Source organism: Symphalangus syndactylus, chromosome 8 (assembly GCF_028878055.3).
Source record: "Symphalangus syndactylus isolate Jambi chromosome 8, NHGRI_mSymSyn1-v2.1_pri, whole genome shotgun sequence".
In the NCBI taxonomy this organism is placed as follows: domain Eukaryota; kingdom Metazoa; phylum Chordata; class Mammalia; order Primates; family Hylobatidae; genus Symphalangus; species Symphalangus syndactylus.
Genome location: NC_072430.2, coordinates 15,175,475 through 15,195,394, shown reverse-complemented (window position 1 = coordinate 15,195,394; position 19,920 = coordinate 15,175,475). Strand labels below are relative to the sequence as shown.

At 45.3% G+C, this 19,920-nt stretch overlaps 1 protein-coding gene across 16 annotated transcripts in view; it reads left to right on the top strand.

Annotated features, from left to right (window-relative positions):
• Positions 1-19,920, top strand: part of PPP2R5C (protein phosphatase 2 regulatory subunit B'gamma) — a 169,722-nt gene that overhangs the window by 130,662 nt on the left and 19,140 nt on the right. For all 16 annotated transcript variants that reach the window (XM_055288138.1, XM_063643877.1, XM_055288130.2 and 13 more), the window contains 5 exons: positions 2,589-2,697; positions 4,098-4,151; positions 11,601-11,771; positions 16,313-16,440; positions 19,499-19,600. In XM_055288138.1, the coding sequence (XP_055144113.1) occupies positions 2,589-2,697; positions 4,098-4,151; positions 11,601-11,771; positions 16,313-16,440; positions 19,499-19,600 (564 nt within the window). The remainder of the gene's footprint in view (positions 1-2,588; positions 2,698-4,097; positions 4,152-11,600; positions 11,772-16,312; positions 16,441-19,498; positions 19,601-19,920) is intronic.

The following is a 19,920-nucleotide window of genomic DNA, read 5'->3' as shown; positions in this document are numbered from 1 at the left end:
CTGAGTCCAGCTGCCCCCTTTAAAGCAAGGCAGTTTAAACCATTCTCTAAAAGAATTCAAGTAAAATTTCACTGAAAGCGGGAGTTGGTGAGCTCTTAGAGCACACCAAATGACAAATCTCTCCCATTTTTATGGTTTTGTACATAGATTCTACTTTGTATACCTCAGTATCATTACTGTGGAAACACAATTCCAGTTATTTCCTCAAGAGCAATGTTAAAAATAGTTACCGAAGAAGGTTTATATTAGAAGCTTGGAAGAAGAATAGATTGTACCTTTGGGGTATCATGTAAATGCTAATATTTTTAATTACTTTGGTTTTTTATATTAAAATAATTAACATTTCAAAACTTTCATCATCTTTATCCAAGTAAAGTTTTTAGTTGCCTTTTTTTTTTTCTTTTTCTTTTTGAGACTCTTGCTCTGGCGCCCAAGCTCAAGTGCAGTGGTGCGATCTCGGCTCACTGCAATCTCCCCTTCCCTGGTTCAAACAATTCTGCTGCCTCAGCCTCCCGAGTAGCTGGGACTACAGGTGCCCGCCACCATGCCTGGCTAATTTTTGTATTTTTAGTGGAGATGGGGTTTCACCATGTTGCCCAGGCTGGTCTCGAACTGCTGGCCTCAGGTGATCTGCGTGCCTCACCTCCCAAAGTGCTGAGATTACAGGCATGAGCCACCACACCCGGCCACTTTTATTTAATTGATAACCCGTAGATTTTATATTAGACCTTCTAACCCACTGTTTCCCAGAGTTCCTCAGGGTCCCATGGCTAGTAAGTGTGGAAGTGCTTTTTCCTACACCTTTTTAGGGAGGTAGTGTAGATGGGCAGTTCTGGGTTCTCAGGAGCCTGTGGTGGAGAAGCCTGGCACTCTGGGTGGATCTAGTGACTCCCTGCAGCTCCCGAGCACAAGACTCTCTTCTCACGGTGGATCAGGTCCTGCCCAGTAGTTCTGAGAAAAGCTGTTCTTGCCATTTTAGATGTAATTTGAAAAAATGTCCTCGCTGACAATTCTTTTAGTTTAGACAAACTTGGGCAGGGTTTCTCCCCAGTGCAGTGCAGTGCAGTGAGTGGTGAAGAGGATGCCTCTTACTAGATGTGTGACCGTGGGCAGGTACTTCTATGAGATAGGCGCATCCTCGCATTTTCCTCCTAGGTTGTTGCAGGGACCGGAGCGCTGTATGATGTGTGTTCCACAGCCCACCGTGCTGTGTGCATAGGGCCGCTGGGCAGCTCCCGCCGAGAGGCTGATTAGTTTTATCGTTCTTCCAGATGAGGCCGAGCCTGCGGGTAACCCTGTGAGTGAGCACACCCTCCTTGATGGGCCGCTCCAGGCTCGCCCTTCCCGCGTTGTCACTGTGCCGAGCAGAGTGACTAAATGGAAGACCAAGTTAGAGACAGCTCTGTCTACTTCTGCAGCTCAGTGACAGTCACTCCCATTTGCCTAATTACAACACCAAGACAATAAACTAGTTGTTTGAGACAAAAACGTTGCTTTGGAGGCTCTAGGTAGGACCCCTTTTCTTGCACAAGGGAACAGCTTTCTAACTGTTTTTTTGTTTGTTTGTTTTTTGTTTTTGTTTTTGAGATGGAGTCTCGCTCTGTCACCCAGGCTGGAGTGTGGTGGCCTGATCTCAGCTCACTGCAAACTCTGTCTCCCAGGTTCAAGCAATTCTCTGCCTCAGCCTCCTGAATAGCTGGGATTACAGGAGCCCGCCACCACGCCTGGCTATTTTTTTGTATTTTTAGTAGAGATGGACTTTCACCATCTTGGCCGGGCTGGTCTTGAATTCCTGACCTCAGGTGATCCACCCACCTCAGCCTCCCAAAATGCTGGGATTACAGGTGTGAGCCACCGCCTGGCCCTAACTGATTTTTACCCAGCACTCATCCAGCATCCACTGGGTCTGTTACCAACATTAGAATAACATACCTGAATTACTCCAGGCAGCAAGAATTCCTACAGCTGGATAAGGCTGAGGGAAGGTTTTGGGTTGGGGGGTCCCATGTGAACTGTCCTGTCTTCCTGGCCTGTTGAAGGAGGAAGATTTTGCCACCAGGAGCTCCTGCTGCTGAGCCAGCTTCCTGCTGTTCTGGGTAACACCTGTAAACCCAGCATTTTTCAGTTATGTAGTTACAAAGATAAAAATAACTATGCTTCCTGGTAAGCATTTAGTATTTTTAAACTTTTTGCTGGTATCCTCTTTTTTCTGATACACACACATATGTATATATATATAGGAAGAATCCTCAGATTTCCCCCTTAGGCTGTTGCAGGGACCGGAGCGCTATATGAAGTGTTCCACAGAGCCTACATAGGATCTCGCTATACTACCCAGGCTAGAGAACAGTGGCCTTCACAGGTGTGATTATGGCGCATTACAGCCTCGAACTCCGGGCTCAGATGATCCTCCCACCTCAGCCTCCCAAGTTAGCTGGGGCACAGGTGCACGGCAACATGCTTGGCTATGTATATTTTGCCTGCTGGGTTTTGATGGTGAAAACAAAAATTGAAAGAAAAACGGCAAGATATTTGTTTAAAACCTGGAATTCATAAATGTTCAAACCGAATAAATGTTCTTTTTACAGTATAATTAATGGATTTGCCTTACCACTAAAAGAAGAGCACAAGATTTTCTTATTGAAGGTGTTACTACCTTTGCACAAAGTGAAATCTCTGAGTGTCTACCATCCCCAGGTAAGGGGCAGCGGGGCTCTAGGAACACAGCTGTTGGCATTTGATCAGGATTGAACACGAGATAGTGAATCCAGCCTTAACTGAGAGTGCTTTCTTCTTTATACAACACTACCGACTTTGGTAACAAACTTCTGGTGATAATTGAAAGAATAAGGGGGTAAAGAGAGATTCCTTTTGAGAAATTCAGAAAAATCTCTGTAATACAGAATTTTTCAATTAGTTTTAAGCATAGGGAAAGGAGTAACTCTCTGAAAGGAGTCTAGGAAGACTTCTGAGAGGAGTTTTCTGTAGTGTAATCTAAAATTCAGTACCTTAAAGAGAAAAGCCTATATAGGTCCATGGCCAATGAATGGCCTATGAAAACGTTTTTTTAAAAAAAATAAAGCTGCCTATAATCCCAGCACTTTGGGAGGCTGAGGCGGACAGATCACCTGAGGTTGGGAGTTCAAGACCAGCCTGACCAACATGGAGAAACCCGTCTCTACTTAAAACACAAAATTAGCTGGGCATGGTGGCGCATGCCTGTAATCCCAGCTACTCGGGAGGCTGAGGCAGGAGAATCGCTCGAACCCGGGAGGCGGAGGTTGCAGTGAGCCGAGATCGCACCATTGCACTCCAGCCTGGGCAACAAGAGTGAAACTCCATCTCAAAAATAAATAAATAAATAAAGCTGTGAATTTTTAAAACTGTAGCAATCTAAGTACAGCTGTACTGAAAAATTGGTCAATAAGTGGTTAATGGGCTGCATTTACCTGGATTTGGTTTTCTTTCACTCTCTGGCTGCAGTGGGTGTCTTCGTTCACTTTTGGCTGTCACAGGGCCAGGCACTGAGCAGTCACACCCCAGCACAGGCGCAGGGGTGCACAAGGCTCCTTTCTGCCAGGTCCCACTTTCAGAGCTTGTGGTAGGGGCTAAATGACAAAAAGTATGTTCTTTAATTGATTCTTCCTAGAAAGTATTTATTTTCTCTGACTGCTCTTAACTGGTAATATCTTTGCATCCAGCCGGATTATCATATTAATTGTTGTACAAAAGAAGTTAATAGTTCAGAGATTTAAGATGGAACCAGATTTTAATTTGTTGTTCCCCACTGTTAGATGACTTGTTGATTGTAATCTCCACAAGGACCCCAAGAAAATCCCATCATACTGGATTGACTTAGTGGTAGTTAGACTAAAAAGACTGTTTCCTGATTTATTTTTCTTATTTTTATTTTTCAGCTTTCTGATCTATCACCAACTAATGGGCATACATGTTAATGCCCGTTAATCACACAAGGGCTTTGTCTGTACTGTGGGTCCTCGTCTTGCTGTGGGAAGGTGTTTAACGACGATTCTAGAAGAAGCACAGCAGCGTTTTTATGTTGAAATGTTAATGCTCTGTCTCCTTTTCCTTTTCAGCTGGCATACTGTGTAGTGCAGTTTTTAGAAAAGGACAGCACCCTCACGGAACCAGTAAGTGCTGATGCTAGCGCGTCTTGTAAGATGTGTGCATTTCACTGAATGTAAATATTACAACATCTGCTTCACCAAATTGCCATTCAGACTTTTTCATCTTAAATTGCAATACTAATAAACAGGCTCATTTCATTCATGGGTTATAGGTTTTCAAAGTATAGTCATTTTAATTGCAGACCCCTTTATTATAGTGATTATTTTATGTAATGAGATTGCCACCTTGTCATTGCACTTTACTGTTTGAACGTAAAGCACTTGAGTGGTCGTAGCCACTAAATTTTAGTGTGCGATTCAGTAGTTTTGCATCTGCTTGGTTTGACAGCATATTGAACTGATTGTGATCAGAGGAGTTATAGTTAGGGTTTGAAATTCTTGTTGTACTGAAGAGGCTTTACCGCCTTGAAAATACTTCCCAAGTTACACTGTAACTATTTTATGATCATTGAATCACAAGTGAACGTTAGATTACTGCTGTTCTGTGCATGGATTTGTAATTTTTTTTCAGCCTCCATAATTATGTCAGGGGATTTATAATTTTCTGAACATTTTATGTTTATTAAAATAGGCTATCATAGCCAGGATTAACAAAGCCATACGTCAGGTGCCAGTTTAAGCATTTAAATACATTTTTTGAAACAACTTTATTGAGATATAATTCACATACCATACAATTCACCCATTTAAAGAGTACAGTTCAAAAATGTTTGGTATGTTACATTTTGAATTTTTTTTAATTGTGGTAAAATACATATAAAATTTGTCATTTTAACGGTGTTCAATGTACAGTTCACCAGCATTAATGACATTCATAGTGTTGCACAGCCATCACCACTATTTCCAAAGCCTTGTCATCATCCCAAACAGAAATTCTACCCATTAAACAGTAACTCTCCGTTCCCCCTCCCTGTGGCCCCTGCTGACCTGTAATCTACTTTGTCTCTGAATTTGACTATTCTAGGTACCTTATATAAGGAGAATCATAAAATGCTTGTCCTTTCACACCTGGCTTATTTCACTCAGTGTAATGTCTTCCAGGGCTCATCCTTGGGTTGCATATCAGAACTTCATTCCTCATCATGGTTGAATGCTGTTCTGCCATATGGATAGAACACATTGGGTTTATTTATTGTGTTTTCAGTGTACACTTGGGTTGTTCCCACCTTTTAGCTATTGTGAATAATGCTGCTATTTGGATACTGGCATACAAATCTTTGCTATAATCCCCATTTTCAGTTCCTTTGGATATATATCCAGAAGTGGAATTGCTGAATCATATGGTAATTGTATGTTTAGCTGCGGGACGAACCGCCATACTGTTTTCCACAGTGACTGCCCCATCTTACATTCCTCGCAGCAATGCACAAAGGCTCCCGTCTCCCCACATTCTCACCAGTGCTCATGCTGCTGCTGCTGTTGTTTTCCTTTTATTTATTTTATTTTATTTTTGTATTTTTTATTTTTTTGAGAGAAAGTATCACTCTATCACCCAGGCTAGAGTGCAATGGTGCGATCTTGGCTCACCGCAACCTCTGCCTCCTGGCTTCAAGCGATTCTCCTATCTCAGCCTCCCGAGTAGCTGGGATTACAGGTGCCTGCCACCGTGCCCGGCTAATTTTTGCATTTTTATTAGAGACGGAGTTTCACCATGTTGGCAAGACTGGTCTCAAACTCCTGACCTCAAGTGATCCACCCGCCTCAGCTTCCCAAAGTGCTAGGATAACAGGCATAAGCCACCACACCCGAACTGTTGTTTTAATTATAGCCATCCTAGTGGTGTGAAATAGTATCTTGTTGTGGTTTTGATTTGCAGTTCCCTCATGGCTGATGATGTTGAGCATCTTTTCAGCGCTTATTGACCAAAATCTGTATATCTTCTTGGCCGGGCGCGGTGGCTCACGCCTATAGTCCCAACACTTTGGGAGGCTGAGGCGGGTGAATCACTTGAGCCCAAGAGTTGGAGACCAGCCTGGGCAATATGGCAAAACCCCATCTCTACAAAAAATACAAAAATTAGCCAGGCATGATGGCGTGTGCCTGGGCAACAGAGTGAAACCCTGTCTCAAAAAAAAAAAAAAAAAATTGTATATCTTCTTTGCAGAAATGTCCATTTAAATCCATTGCCCATTTTTTAAATTGGGGTTTTTTTTTTTAATTATTTGAGTATCAGAGTAAGGAATGTTAGGAACCAATTCAAATGTTTGAATGCTCTTTTAAAAGTCACTGTTAGACTAGAAAAGGTAGATCTTGTCACTCCTGGGCCCTTTCTCTCTTTCACAGTTCTCCTGTAATGTTGTAATTTTTATAGTGAAATTGCATGAGAAATTCTTAACATTGAATTTCTGAGTTAAACTGGTTTTTGGGCTCTGCTTTCTTGTAAGCTTTTAAATTCTATGTGTAGATTCCCTCCATTTCACCCACAAAATTCAAGAAGAGCTCTTGTCCTATGACTGCAGAGGTAGCAGGTGCTACAGAGCTGCGAGCTGGGCCTGCCCTGTCCTGCAGGGCCCTCGTGGAGGGACGCATCCCTGCACACTCTCCCTCCAGCCCGTAGATGCCCCCGCCTGAGATTTTGGGGACCTCCCAAGGAAATGTACCAAATCTCATCACACTTCAGCATCAAGTATATTCAAGGCTTAGGGTGAGGAGGTGTTATTTTTATCCTCCTTAACTGACTGAAGACATGTTTAGGTAGGAAAAAGAAAAATGAACAGTGTTAATAAAACTCACTGGGGATTTTTTTTTTAAACTGTATTTTCTCCAGTGGTTACATGCCCTAACTCTTCTGCCTATATTTGAGGTATTCTTCAAACTGAAGGGTGGCAGGTTGTATTTTTTTTTTTTTTTTTTTGAGACAGGATCTCGCTCTGTCACCCAGGTCCCACAATAGGCCATCTGCAAGCTGAGGAGCAGGGAAGCCAGGCCCGTTCCAAAGCTGAGGAACTTGGAGTCCAATGCTTGAGGGCAGGAAGCATCCAGCACAGGAGAAAGATGCAGGCTGGGAGGCTAGGCCAGTCTAGTCTTTTCACGTTCTTCTGCCTGCTTTATATTCTGGCCTTCCTGGCAGCTTAGATGGTGGCCACCCACATTAAGGGTGGGTCTGCCTTTCCCAGCCCACTGCCTCAAATGTTAATCTCCTTTTGCAACACCCTCACAGACACACCCAGTGCATCCTTCAATCCAATCAAGTTGACACCGAGTATTAACTATCACAGAGGTTTTATTGGAGAAAGTAATATGTAAAAAAAAAAAATTTATCTCTCCCCTCCTCTCCCACCTTTTCCTATTCAAAAATAAAAGAGAGCTGGGCACAGTGGCTCATGCCCCTAATCCCAGCACTTTGGGAGGCCAAGGCAGGAGGATCCCTTGAAGCCAGGAGTTTGAGACCAGCCTGGGCAACATAGTGAGACCTCCTCTCTACTAAAAAAAAAAAAAAAAAAAATTTAATTAGCTGGGCATGGTGACATGTACCTGTGGTCCCAGCTACTCGAGAGGCCGAGGTGGAAGAGTTGCTTGAGCCCAGGGGGTCAAGGCTGCAGTGAGCTATGAACGCACCAGCTGCACTCCATCCTGAGTGACAGAGTAAGACCCTATCTCAAATAAATAAGTAAATACAAATGGAAGGAAAAGAAAGATATGGAAGGAGAGATTTTTTGAAAGTATGTAGTTTTCTTTCATGAATTTTCTTTGTGCGTATTTCTCATACTCCTGTAGTGGCTGAACAATTCACCAAATGCCACATTGTGTTTACCACAGACAGAGGCTGCTCCCACCTACGCCCCTGTCCCAGCATCTCTATCCCACCATCAACTGTCTGTCAGTCTGACCCTAACCTTCTCCACCGAGGGCTCAGTGAATGATCCCCACCCTATTCTCTCTTCCAGCGAAAAGTAACACAAAAGCAGAGAACATTTGTAAATGTTTTTAATTCCCACTAATATAGTAAATAAAGTGAGTATCACTTTGCAAGAGTGAGAGCTGTTCATTGCAGTCGCATCTAAAAGAGGGCAAGAGACCCCGTGCCAGCTTCAGTTGGGTCCCTCCAGCGTAACTGTTACATGCAGGACCCTGACTTGGCACCAGCACAAAGGAGGTGCAAACCGCACCACCCCAGGCCCCGACGTTCCCACCCAGGGACACTTCATTGCTTAGTTTCCTGCTGCACAGATAATGTAATAGCACTGTCCTGGCTTTAGAAAGCAGATTTAATTTCCTACATGTTAAGAACATTCAGACCCTCATGTCAGTAAATTCTCTCTTTTGAAATGCCTATTTTATGAAAACACAAAGGCCATTTTTTTTTTTTTTTTTTTTTTTTTTTTTTTTTTTTTTTTTTGAGACAGAGTCTGGCTCTGTCACCCAGGCTGGAGTGCAGTGGCGCGATCTCGGCTCACTGCAAGCTCTGCCTCCCGGGTTCACGCCATTCTCCTGCCTCAGCCTCCCAAGTAGCTGGGACTACAGGCGCATGACACCACGCCTGGCTAATTTTTTGTATTTTCAGTAGAGACGGGGTCTCACCATGTTAGCCAGGATGGTCTCGATCTCCTGACCTCGTGATCCACCTGCCTCGGCCTCCCAAAGTGCTGGGATTACAGGTGTGAGCCACCGCGCCCGGCCACAAAGGCCATTTTGTCTTATTTCAGCATTGAAAGCTTGTTAATAAGATGATCAGAGTATAGGCTTTTGTGCAGGTGTACATCTCTTGGTAGCACTAAGGACGCCTGGTGTCCACGTCCATCTCCCAGGCCTGCACCAAGGGAATCCTGAAGCCATCAAATGTCCAGACTCGGGAATGTTTAAAGTAAGATCCGCTTAGAAGACTGAGATACGAAGGACATGTGTTGCCCCATTTGTAGTCTGTAATTAGTATTTTTCATTTGCTGATTGTGTACAGTGCTCAAAAGCTTTCTGGGCACATGAAACACCTTCTCTGTTGGAAGAAGAACAGAAGCTCATCAGAGATCTTACAGAAGTAAAACTGTGTTCCATTTTCACCCACCTGCCTCTTCAGTCTCATCACGTTTTACTACATGGCATAGTAGCAGCTCTCCTTTCTCCTTGGTCTACCAGGACAGGAAGGGGGCTCCCCAAGACTCAAGGCTGGGGCCACTGGCTCGCCTGCCCTCTGCAGGGAGCGGGCAGTCCTTGGGCTTCCAAAGGAAAACTCGGGGCCTTGTGCTGCACCCAGCAGCACGCAGCCATTGTTGCCTTGGATTCGCATTCCCTGAGCAGACACCCTCCTCCACAGAGCACACCACACTGACGCGTCAAAATAGCTGGTACCGATCACAGCTCATTCCAAACAATGTGAACAGGAAGGCCCGTGTGTGAATCCCATCCCAGAAATGATACCTTTTCCAGAGAAATGGAATAGCTAAATCGGTTGTGTTGTATAGTTCACAAATTAACATATTTCTCCTAATAAAATTCCATTTGACAAATGAAAAGAAATAGATGTAGGAAGTGATTTCCATCTGCTGTGTCCTTAATAGTGATTCCAATACACGCGGAATGTGGGAGGAACACAATAAATACTTATTCAATAGTTTTGAGCTGGGAGAACCATTAAATGATGCATTTTTAGAAATAATTCCTTTTAAAGACACTTGCATGGTAGATTTTTATGTCAAACTTCAAAACTAGCAGCACTTCCTTTTTTATTTTTATTTGGCTTTTTTGGGGTTTTTGTTTGTTTGTTAGAGTCTTGGAGTACAGTGGCGCAGTCATGGCTCACTGCAGCCTCAACCTCCTGGCTCAAGCAATCCTCCCACCTTAGCCTCTCGAGTAGCTAAGACCACAGGTGCCCATCACCACACCAGGCTAATTTTTAAATTTTGTGTAGAGACAGGACCTCATCACGGTGCCCAGGTCAGTCTCAAACTCCTGGGCTCAAGCATTCCTCCCACCTTGACCTCCCAAAGTCCTGAGATTACACGCGTGAGCCACCACGCCCGGCCTTACTTCTTTGTTTCATAGATTTTGGAGTTTTATAAAGTGTAATATCATAAAAGATTATCTGGGAGCCCAAATGCCAAAGCATCAAAACAAAATTTTTCTAAATCGATGTTAAATGTCCACCTTTTTAAAAAATCACTGTAATGATTAAAAGGCTGGCCTGCTAAGCCATGAGTTGGTGCCATCTACTGAGCTGGAAATGACTAGTGAGTGAAAACGACCAGGCTGTCCCAGGGGCCAGCATTTGCGGCAATTGCACAGCACAAGAGTCAGGTAGAAGCCCCACGATGTTGCTGTGACTAGGCCAAACAGCTGCTCTCATGTACTGGATTGCACTTGTACAATTTATGTGTGTAAGCACATATATGCACTTCATATGCAAATGTCTGTTTTGGATTGTACTTTTTTAGAACTAAGATGGCTAAACTCTAAAAATATTATGAAATCTACATGGATTCAAATTCAGTATTTTGTACTGATATGATTGTGGTAAGACATTTGGAAACTACAGGAACATACAAAGAAAGGTTGCGCAGTGGAAATCCTTTCTAGCTGTCTGACTTGGCCAAGGAACATAAAACATCCACTATCCACAAAGTGGGAAACCACTGCAGTCCGACGGGCTGTGCCTGGCAGAGAGCTGGTGGCACAGATCCTCTGGGTGGTGACAATCCTGGCTACAGCTGCCACTGCAGCCTGCTCACTGCAGGCCCAGCACTGCTCAGGCTGTTGCATCTGACACCCACAGGTGTGCCCACAGAGAGCACAGTGCGCCCTGCCCGGGGGGTCCCATCACAACACCTGTGGATGTGAGTTAATAAGGTCAGCTTAGTTCACATCACTCTTTTTGATGTATTTTAACACAGTTGAAAACACTGTCTGTGCATACAAAAGTATGTATGTTTGTGTGTAAACACATATGGATGGTTGATAAATTTGAGAAAGAAATGGGTTGTGTGCATGTGGCCAACAGTTTCAGTACCGGCCGCTTCCACACTAAAATGTACACATGAATTGACAATGCTCTGTGTTTTCTCCGTTGATCTTATTCTTTCTAAATTATTGTCCCAACTTCTTTTTTTTTTCTTTTTTTAAAAAGGGGAATGGACTCTTACTGAAATGGTGTTTGATCAGAGAAAGTGGGTTATATAAACTAAAATTGTGTAACTTCTGAAGTATATAAAATTAAGCCAGGCAGGTGGTATGTGCCTGTGGTCCCAGCTACTCAGAGGCTGAAGCAGGAGGATCACTTGAGCCAAGGAGTTCAAGTCCAGCCTGGACAACATAGTGTGACCCATCTCTAAATAAATTGATTCATCAGATAGTTAAATAACCAGACAGACAGACCTACTTCTCAAATACAGAAAATCAGATGGCACCATCTCCGTGTGTTGCCTTGCAGTGGGGCCACCGCAGTGAAAACACAGACTTCTTACCATGCAGGTGTTGGGGCGTCGTGGGCATCAGTCACTCCACGTGTCATTTCTTTTGTAGGTGGTGATGGCACTTCTCAAATACTGGCCAAAGACTCACAGTCCAAAAGAAGTAATGTTCTTAAACGAATTAGAAGAGATTTTAGATGTCATTGAACCATCAGAATTTGTGAAGATCATGGAACCCCTCTTCCGGCAGTTGGCCAAATGTGTCTCCAGCCCACACTTCCAGGTATGTGGGGCTGGGGGAGACCTGATTAAATCATTCCAGTGTTCATTTGGGAAAGGAAAAGTTCCATGTGTAGCTGGCCATGCTTTGCCTCTCATGCAATTTAAAGGTAAAATCCAAGTTTTTACTTGAATTATACTTCAAATAGTGCTGTAACTTGAATTCTATAGAATACCCTTGAGCATCTTGTCCCCTCTGCCACGATACTTTTTCTCAATAAGAGCAGTCATCTGGCTTCTCTGTAAAGCTGTCTTTGTCTTCATGTTCAGTGTGCTTCCAAATTTATAAAACCCTCCTTTCCACACCTGAGCATCAATATTGATAGACAACGGGTGGTCAAAGCCTCGGCTCCGAGATGCTCTTGCTGCTGAGGCACTTCATTCCTGACATTGTGTAAATCTGTCTCCCTTTACCCTTTCAAAAAGGCTGATAGCTCTGACTTTTTGTCACTGCCAAATTCCTGTGCGAGAGGACGACCTTGGTCAGAGCTACTTTCTACTTTCTTTTCCCAATTTCCTTAACCCTTCAAGGCTGCCTCGGCTCATCACCTCTCTTGAAGGCCACCCCCACCCACCTTCCCGGCCTGCCTGCCTCTGTTGGACGTGCTAGCCACCTGTCCTTTTGCATCATTGAGCGGATTGTATTGTGCACTCATCATGAACAAGGTGAAAATAGGCACAAAATGAGCAAGACCTCCCGGTGTCCAGGGAGCAGGCCACATGGTGGAAGAGGGTGACCATGTCACACCACCACCTTAACAGCCAAACGTGAAGGGCCAGGTGGCGTGTGCAGCAGGCTCTCGGAAACACATGGACAGTTACCTTAGCACAAGTCTAAGTGGTTAGAAAAAGTCCACAAGAATGAGGGGTCCTCCGAACTGAGCCTTTCAAGATGGTTTTGAAAAGAGGTCATTGAGACCAACAAAACTAAGACAAGAAGGCAAGTGATAGAAGAGTAAGAAGCTCTGGAGCGTGGGCAGCCGTAGTGAACTGAGGCCAGGCTGAGTCGGGTTAAAGGAGGGAACTGCCGTGGTGTAGTCTCTTCCATTACAAATATTCAGGTTATTTTCATTTTATAAATTCCAGTGAGTTTTCACATTAGGAACTAAGAAAGGAAAATGATGTTTTGGGTTTTTTTTTTTCTTCTTCAATCCTGGCCTACAGAGAAAATAATGTTTTTCAAGACTTTCAGTGTGAGCACTTTGCACAAAGGAGCATGGTTTCCTAGAAACTGTAGAGTCCAGTGCCACAGAGCCCTGGCTGAAGTACAGGGCATTCGTATGCCAAGGAGAGACTGGCAGTCGTGGGAAGTGTCCCGGAAACTTGAACCCCTTCCTCACATGCAAAATTAGCTATCAGTATGGGTAACGTTAGACTTCCAAGAGAAGACAGGGACGAGTGGACTCAATGATGTGCTGTTTTGCATAAAAGCATGTGACAGGGCAAGGAGGAAGGAAAGTCCAGGTGGGGAAAGCAGAGCCAAGGTGGCCGCGCAGCTGCCAGGGGCTTGGGTGCCACTCCACATGTCACGGAAGCCTTCACGTCCCTGCCAGGAACAGAGCATGAAGGCTGCCAGGGCGGCCTGCCATACCTCTGATGAGGGAGTTCAGCGCCAGGACCCCTCAGGCCTTCAGCTGCAGGCCCAGCCCCCCGACTCGCCCTCGTCTGTGTCCCCCCACTCACACTTGTGCCCATCTTGGCTTCTGCTTCTTAGAGGACCTGATCAACACAGAGTACATTCCAGAATCTTTTCCAGACACATATACATAAGGCCAACTCATTCTTAATTTTTTTTTTTTTTTTTTTTTTTTTTGAGACGGAGTCTCACTCTGTCCCCCAGGCTGGTGTGCAGTGGTGTGATCTCGGCTCACTGCAACCTCTGCCTCCCAGGTTCAAGTGATTCTCCTGCCTCAGCCTCCCGAGTAGATGGGATTACAGGTGCGCGCCACCACACTCAGCTAATTTTTGTATTTTTAGTAGAGACGGGGTTTCACAATATTGGCCAGGCCAATCTTCAGCTCCCAGCCTCATGATCTGCCCGCCTCGGCCTCCCAAAGTGCTGAGATTACAGGCATGAGCCACCGCGCCAGCTCATTCTTAACTTTTAGATGTTTTTTTCCCACCCAAAAAAAGTACTGGTTTTAAAAACTGGAAAAATTGAAAGTTTAAACCATCAAGCATCTTAAGCTTCTGTTTTCTAAATCAGACTTAAAATATTACCCCCAAATATATTGGTGGGTGGTGGGTGGGTGGGTGGATGGATGGATGGTTTTGTTCTTTGTTTGTTTTCTTTTTAGACAAAGTTTTGCGCTTATTGCCCAAGCTAGAGTGCAGTGGCATTATCTCGGCTCACTGCAACCTCCGCCTGCCAGGTTGAAGTGATTCTCCTGTCTCAGCCTCCCAAGTAGCTGGGACTACAGGCACCTGCCACCACACCTGGCTGATTTTTGTATTTTTAGTAGAGACGGGGTTTCACCATGTTGGCCAGACTGGCCTTGAACTCCTGACCTCAAGTGATCCACCTGCCTCGGCCTCCCAAAGTGCTGGGATTACAGGCGTGAGCCACCATGCCCGGCCTAGATGGTTGCTTTTTAAAGTACAAGGTATTGAACTCTTAAGTAAGAACTAGCCTAGGAGCTGTGATGTGATTGTGCCTTGTTTTGAATCCACGCCGCACTCTCATGCATGCTCTCCCCTCCCCCATTACCTAACTCACTCCTGTTCTGCAAAGTTCATCCCAGCTCACTGCCTCTGAGGAATCAACCCTCATTCCTGAGCCTGGCACAGGCTCACCCGCCATTCTCTCAACATCCCACCCATACGCACCGCACCACAACCTCAGGATCTCTAAGCTGTAGGCTTCTGTCAGGAGAAGCGTCAGCCCCACGCTGCTCAGAGCCTCCAAGTGCTGCTGTGAGTTGTGTGCAGATGGAGGGTGGTGACAGTATTATACAGGAGAAGCTCCTCTTCCCAGAGGCACACATGCTGTGATGGGGACAGGCCAAGTGTCCTGGTGACTGCCGCAACTCCCAGATAGTTCTGTGGAACGTGCACTTGTGTGCTGGTTTACTATGGAGAGAAAAAGCAAATAGGGTAGGGTATGAACAGTTGTTGAACCTGGGTGGAGGGAGGTGGGCACTCATTATATTAGTCTTGCAGCTTTGTCTGTTTTTGAAAGTTTTAGTAACAAAAATGGGGGGCCGAGTGCAGTGGCTCACGCCTGTAGTCCCAGGACTTTGGGAGGCCAAGGCGGGCGGATCGCCTGAGGTCAGAAGCTCGAGAGCAGCCTGGCCAACATGGTGAAACCCCGTCTCTACTAAAAAATACAAAAATTAGCCAGGTGTGATGGCACATGCCTGTAGTCCCAGCCACTCAGGAGGCTAAGGTAGGAGAATCGCTTGAACCTGGGAGGCAGAGGTTGTAGTGAGTCGAGATGGCACCACTGCACTCCAGCCTGGGCAACAGAGTGAAACTCCATCTCAGAAAAAAAAAAAAAAAACTTTAAAAAACAAAAATGGATGGGCTAGGCGTGGTAGCTCATGCCTGTAATCCCAGCACTTTGAAAGGCCGAGGCAGGTGGATCACCTGAGCTCAGGAGTTCGAGACCAACCTGACCAACATGGCAAAACCCTGTCTCCACTAAAAATACAAAAAAGCCGGATGTGGTGGCGTGCGCCTGTAATCCCAGCCACTCAGGAGGCTGAGGCAGGAGAATCGCTTGAACCCAGGAGGCAGAGGTTACAGTCAGCCAAGATCACACCATTGCACTCCAGCCTGGGTAACAAGAGCAAAAATCCATCTCAAAAAAAAAAAGAAAAGAAAAATGGGGGAACCACCCTCTAGTGGCTTCCCATGAGTAAGGGCCAGTGCACTCAGGCCCTGTTCCCCTGCCCTCCTCTCGTTCATGCCCCCACTGCCCTCTGCAGTGGTCCTCAGCCAGCCCCGTGCTGACAACTTAGGACCTCTCCTCCCTCTGGTCCTTGCTCAGATGTCACCTCCTCCCCATTGAAGCCACCCCACCCCACATGCACCACTGCTGCCTGTTCCCCTGCCCTGCTACCCTTTGTATGTGACTTATCATTTCTAGTAAATTAATAATCATCCATCACTTGTCTCCTCCCCACTAGAATGTAAGCTCCGTGGAGTCAAGGATTTCTGCCTTGCTTTGTTCAGTGCTGAACGCTTAGCAGAACACAGCGCACCCTCTTGACCTGACAGGTGGGGGAGGCGAGTGGATAGGTGGAACGGCCTCCTTTGAGTTGTCTCCTCAGCATCTAGCCAGCGTCTAGCATAAATGTTTACTGAATAAGTGGAGAAATATGTGACAGTGTTCTTGATGACTTGATGTACAAGAAGTTGTCTGCCTCTTTGTTGAAGGCTCTTCAGGGTTGCAGGTTACAGTCTAGAATATTTTGAATTTATAGAAATAATCATAATTTTCTGGTCCAAGGTAGTTCATTACCTGACTCACAGGTTTAACAGCAAGGACAGCTGCCTGATATCTCAGGCACAACCTCCAGCAAGCCATCCACTTGTGTCTTTCAGGTGGCAGAGCGAGCTCTTTACTACTGGAATAACGAATACATCATGAGTTTAATCAGTGACAATGCAGCGAAGATTCTGCCCATCATGTTTCCTTCGTTGTACCGCAACTCAAAGACCCATTGGAACAAGTAAGAAAGAACTGGCTGCCATCTTTTTCAGTCATTTTAAAATATGGCATGTTTTACTGCTACTTCAGTTAGAATAAATATCAGAATTTTAAATATCAGTTAAAAAACAAGAATGTCAGTTGCTTTGTGGGCTCATAAATTAAGTAGCAGTGTGGGTTGTTTGTGTGGCCGTTGATTTTACCACCTTATACCTTCATTCCTGCCAGTATAGAGGCACATTGGTTTGCAGCCACCTCCCAGTAGCAGCAGCTTCTAGGCCTCTTCCTGAGCGTCCTGCAGAGAAGCTGAAGGTCTCTGCAGAGCTCAGTGGGGCTCAGCCCCGGCAGGGGCACAGTGGCCACCGCATTCTTGGGGTGTCTATTGAGCTCTGCTGACATGCACCCTGGATGAGCCCCTGTGAGACCCAAGAACCACCCCGCGGTGGTCACTACCTGGAGAAGAAGAGGGAAGCCAGGTGATGTGAACACAGCCCCAATAGCCCCAGGAGCCGAAAACATTTCCTCCTACTCCGCTCCTTCATCTTTTGACTTAAAGAGGATGAAGAAATCTGTTTACTGATCAATAGTCTGAGACTTTAAAAGGAAACTGTTGATATGGGTGCCACATTATTTATTTATTTTTCTTTTTTAAATTTTGTATTTTATTTGTTTATTTTCAGACAGTGTCTTGCTGTGTCCCCCAAGCTGGAGTGTAGTGTCACAATCGTGGCTCACTTCAGCCTCAACCTCCTGGGCTCAAGCAAACCTCCTGCCTCAGGGTCTTGAGTAGCTGGGACTACAGGCACCCACCTCCATACCTGGCTAATTTTTGTACTTTTTGTAGAGACGGGATTTTGCCATGTTGCCCAGGCTGGTCTCGAACTCCTGGGCTCAAGTGATCCACCCGCCTCTGCCTCCCAAAGTGCTGGTACGACGTGAGCCACTGCGCCCAGGCCATATTATTTATTAATATGGTATCATCTAATATTCCTGCTATTTAAAGAAATACGAGTATCTGAGTTTTTCTTTCCCCACCTTCTTTCATCTCTTTCCATTGTATATTGTAATTATAACTCAGAACTTAAAGAAGAGCAGGTTATGCTATCCAGCCCTCCCTTAGTTTATGGGTGAGGAAGGTGAGACTTGGAGGGCATTTGCAGCCCAGTCTGCGGTCCCAAAGCTGGTGAGCAGCACTCTGGCCCGGTGCGGTCTCCTAACTCGCAGTGTCTATTGGGCACCCCTCCTGCTGTGCTGCACAGTCACCCTGCTGCTGGCGGACCAGCCCTCTCCCATGTACCCTCTCTCCTTGTCCACTCGAAGCTGCAGGGGGCACTGCCTCCTTCCCAGAATTCTGCAGGGCAGCAGCCAGACAGGTGTTAGCCCTGGAGCTCTGAGCCAGACCCCCGAGCGAGGGTCCAGCCAGTCCACTTGCATCAAGTCCTCTGAGGGTTGCGGCCCAGGAATTCAACAGAGAAGGGCAGGCAGATCAGAGTGAGGATGACTTTGCTTCACATTCCTGCCTTCCTCCTGACCAGCTGTCCGAACCTGGGGAAGTTAGCTCTCACCAGATCTTTCTCAGCCACAGTTGCTCTTCGGAAGAACTGAGAAAGTAAAGTGTTTTGCCTTGCGACAATCTTCACTTGGTTGTGAGGATTAAGATAAAGTTAATATGCATAAAGTACCTGGCTTATGATAGGCACCAAGTAAGCATTTGCCGTCACTTAGTGGCTGTAGGGCCAGCAGCCGTGCTGATAGCAGTGGAGGCAGCAGCCAAGACCCTCATGGCAAAAGCATGGTGGTTGTAGTTGTTAATACAGCACATCCACCCTCAACAGCCTGGTCCTTGTAGCATTGATTTATTTATTTATTTATTTTTTTTTTTTTTTTGAGACAGAGTCTTGCTCTATCACCCAGGCTGGAGTGCAGTGGCGCCATCTCGGCTCACTGCAGCCTCCGCCTCCCAGGTTCAAGTGATTCTCCCGCTTCAGCCTCCCAAGTAGCTGGGACTACAGACATGAGCCACCACTCCTGGCTAATTTTTGCATTTGTAGTAGAGATGGAGTTTCACCATGTTGGCCAGGCTGGTCTTGAACTCCTGACCTCAAGTAACCCACCCGCCTCAGCCTCCCACAGTGCTGGGACTACAGGTGTGAGCCACCACGCCTAGCTTGCATTGATTTTTTTTTTTTTTCTAATCGCAACAATGACAACAAAAGCCCCTGGGGCATCGCCATGTTTCTTGTGTGTAATTTAGTGTGGTATGAAAGTCAGCACAATTCATAACTGACTTTCAATCCCCGCCCATTGCAAAGAAAAAAATGTTCTTTTAAGTGTTTTCTAAGTATAACTTGGGTTTTATTAAGAAGGAATTATGATTTGAGGGTTACGTTTTTGAGGATTTGTTTGTTTTTTAGCTACTGGCAACTGTTGCTCACAAGCCTGTGGGTCGAGCAGGTTCTGCTGTGCAGGCTTTCGCTGGTGTCTGCTGGGGGATCGGGGCTCTTACAGGGCTGCAGTCCAATGGCAGCTGGGACTAGAGTCACCTAGAGGCTCAGCTGGGACAATTTGGCCTCTTCCCCTCTCCATGTGTGTCAGAGCCTGAGAGCTAAGCATTGATTAAGCTGTTTTATGCTCATTTTATTTTCTCTTTCAAAGCTCTATGTTGCCATTATTAAAATTAATTTTTCTGTCCTCAGGGAATAAGATGAAAAGAAACTGACATTTATAGGAAATAAAGTATTGCCATTATTGTCCTCTTTATAATTTTGTCTTAACTATATTTGTTCAAGTTTCAATGTTTTTAATTCAGTTTTTGAGCAAGGTCATTTTTGGCTGCTGTCAGCTGGAGACAGGGAGTGGAGTGGCCTCGTGGCTGTGTGAGAGCCACTGTGAAGAAAGTCTCGGGATGTGTGGCTGACTGTCAGAAAACAAGTAACTCGGAATGAGCAGGCCTTGCATTTTAGAGCTTAGGGATCCTGTGCGATGTGGGACTGTTGGAATATGGAGCAGCCTGCGTGTGGAGAGGCAAGGGCTAGGCAGGAACGGGTGCTCCCAGGCTCACCGTGCGGTTTTCTTTATAGGACAATACATGGCTTGATATACAACGCCCTGAAGCTCTTCATGGAGATGAACCAAAAGCTATTTGATGACTGTACACAACAGTTCAAAGCAGAGAAACTAAAGTGAGTTGTTCCTTTCACAAGTTACTGTTTCCAGGATTTTTTTCTTAATCCTAAGATTAAGATTAATCTTCCACTGTTTTGTCCTAAAACGTTATTGTTCACTCGAAAGCAAAACCAAGCCTCTCATACTTGGAAAGCAAATTGAAACCGTGTTATAATAACGTATTTTGAAAGAACAGGTGCTTAAAGTTAGCTGTTCTCCCTCCTTGTATTGCCAGATTAATCATCTTTGCAAAAAGTGCTTATGTAGGCAAGAATTTAACATTCAGAATTTTTTCTTTTCTTGGGCTATAATGGGCTTAAAGGCTATAATGTGTAGT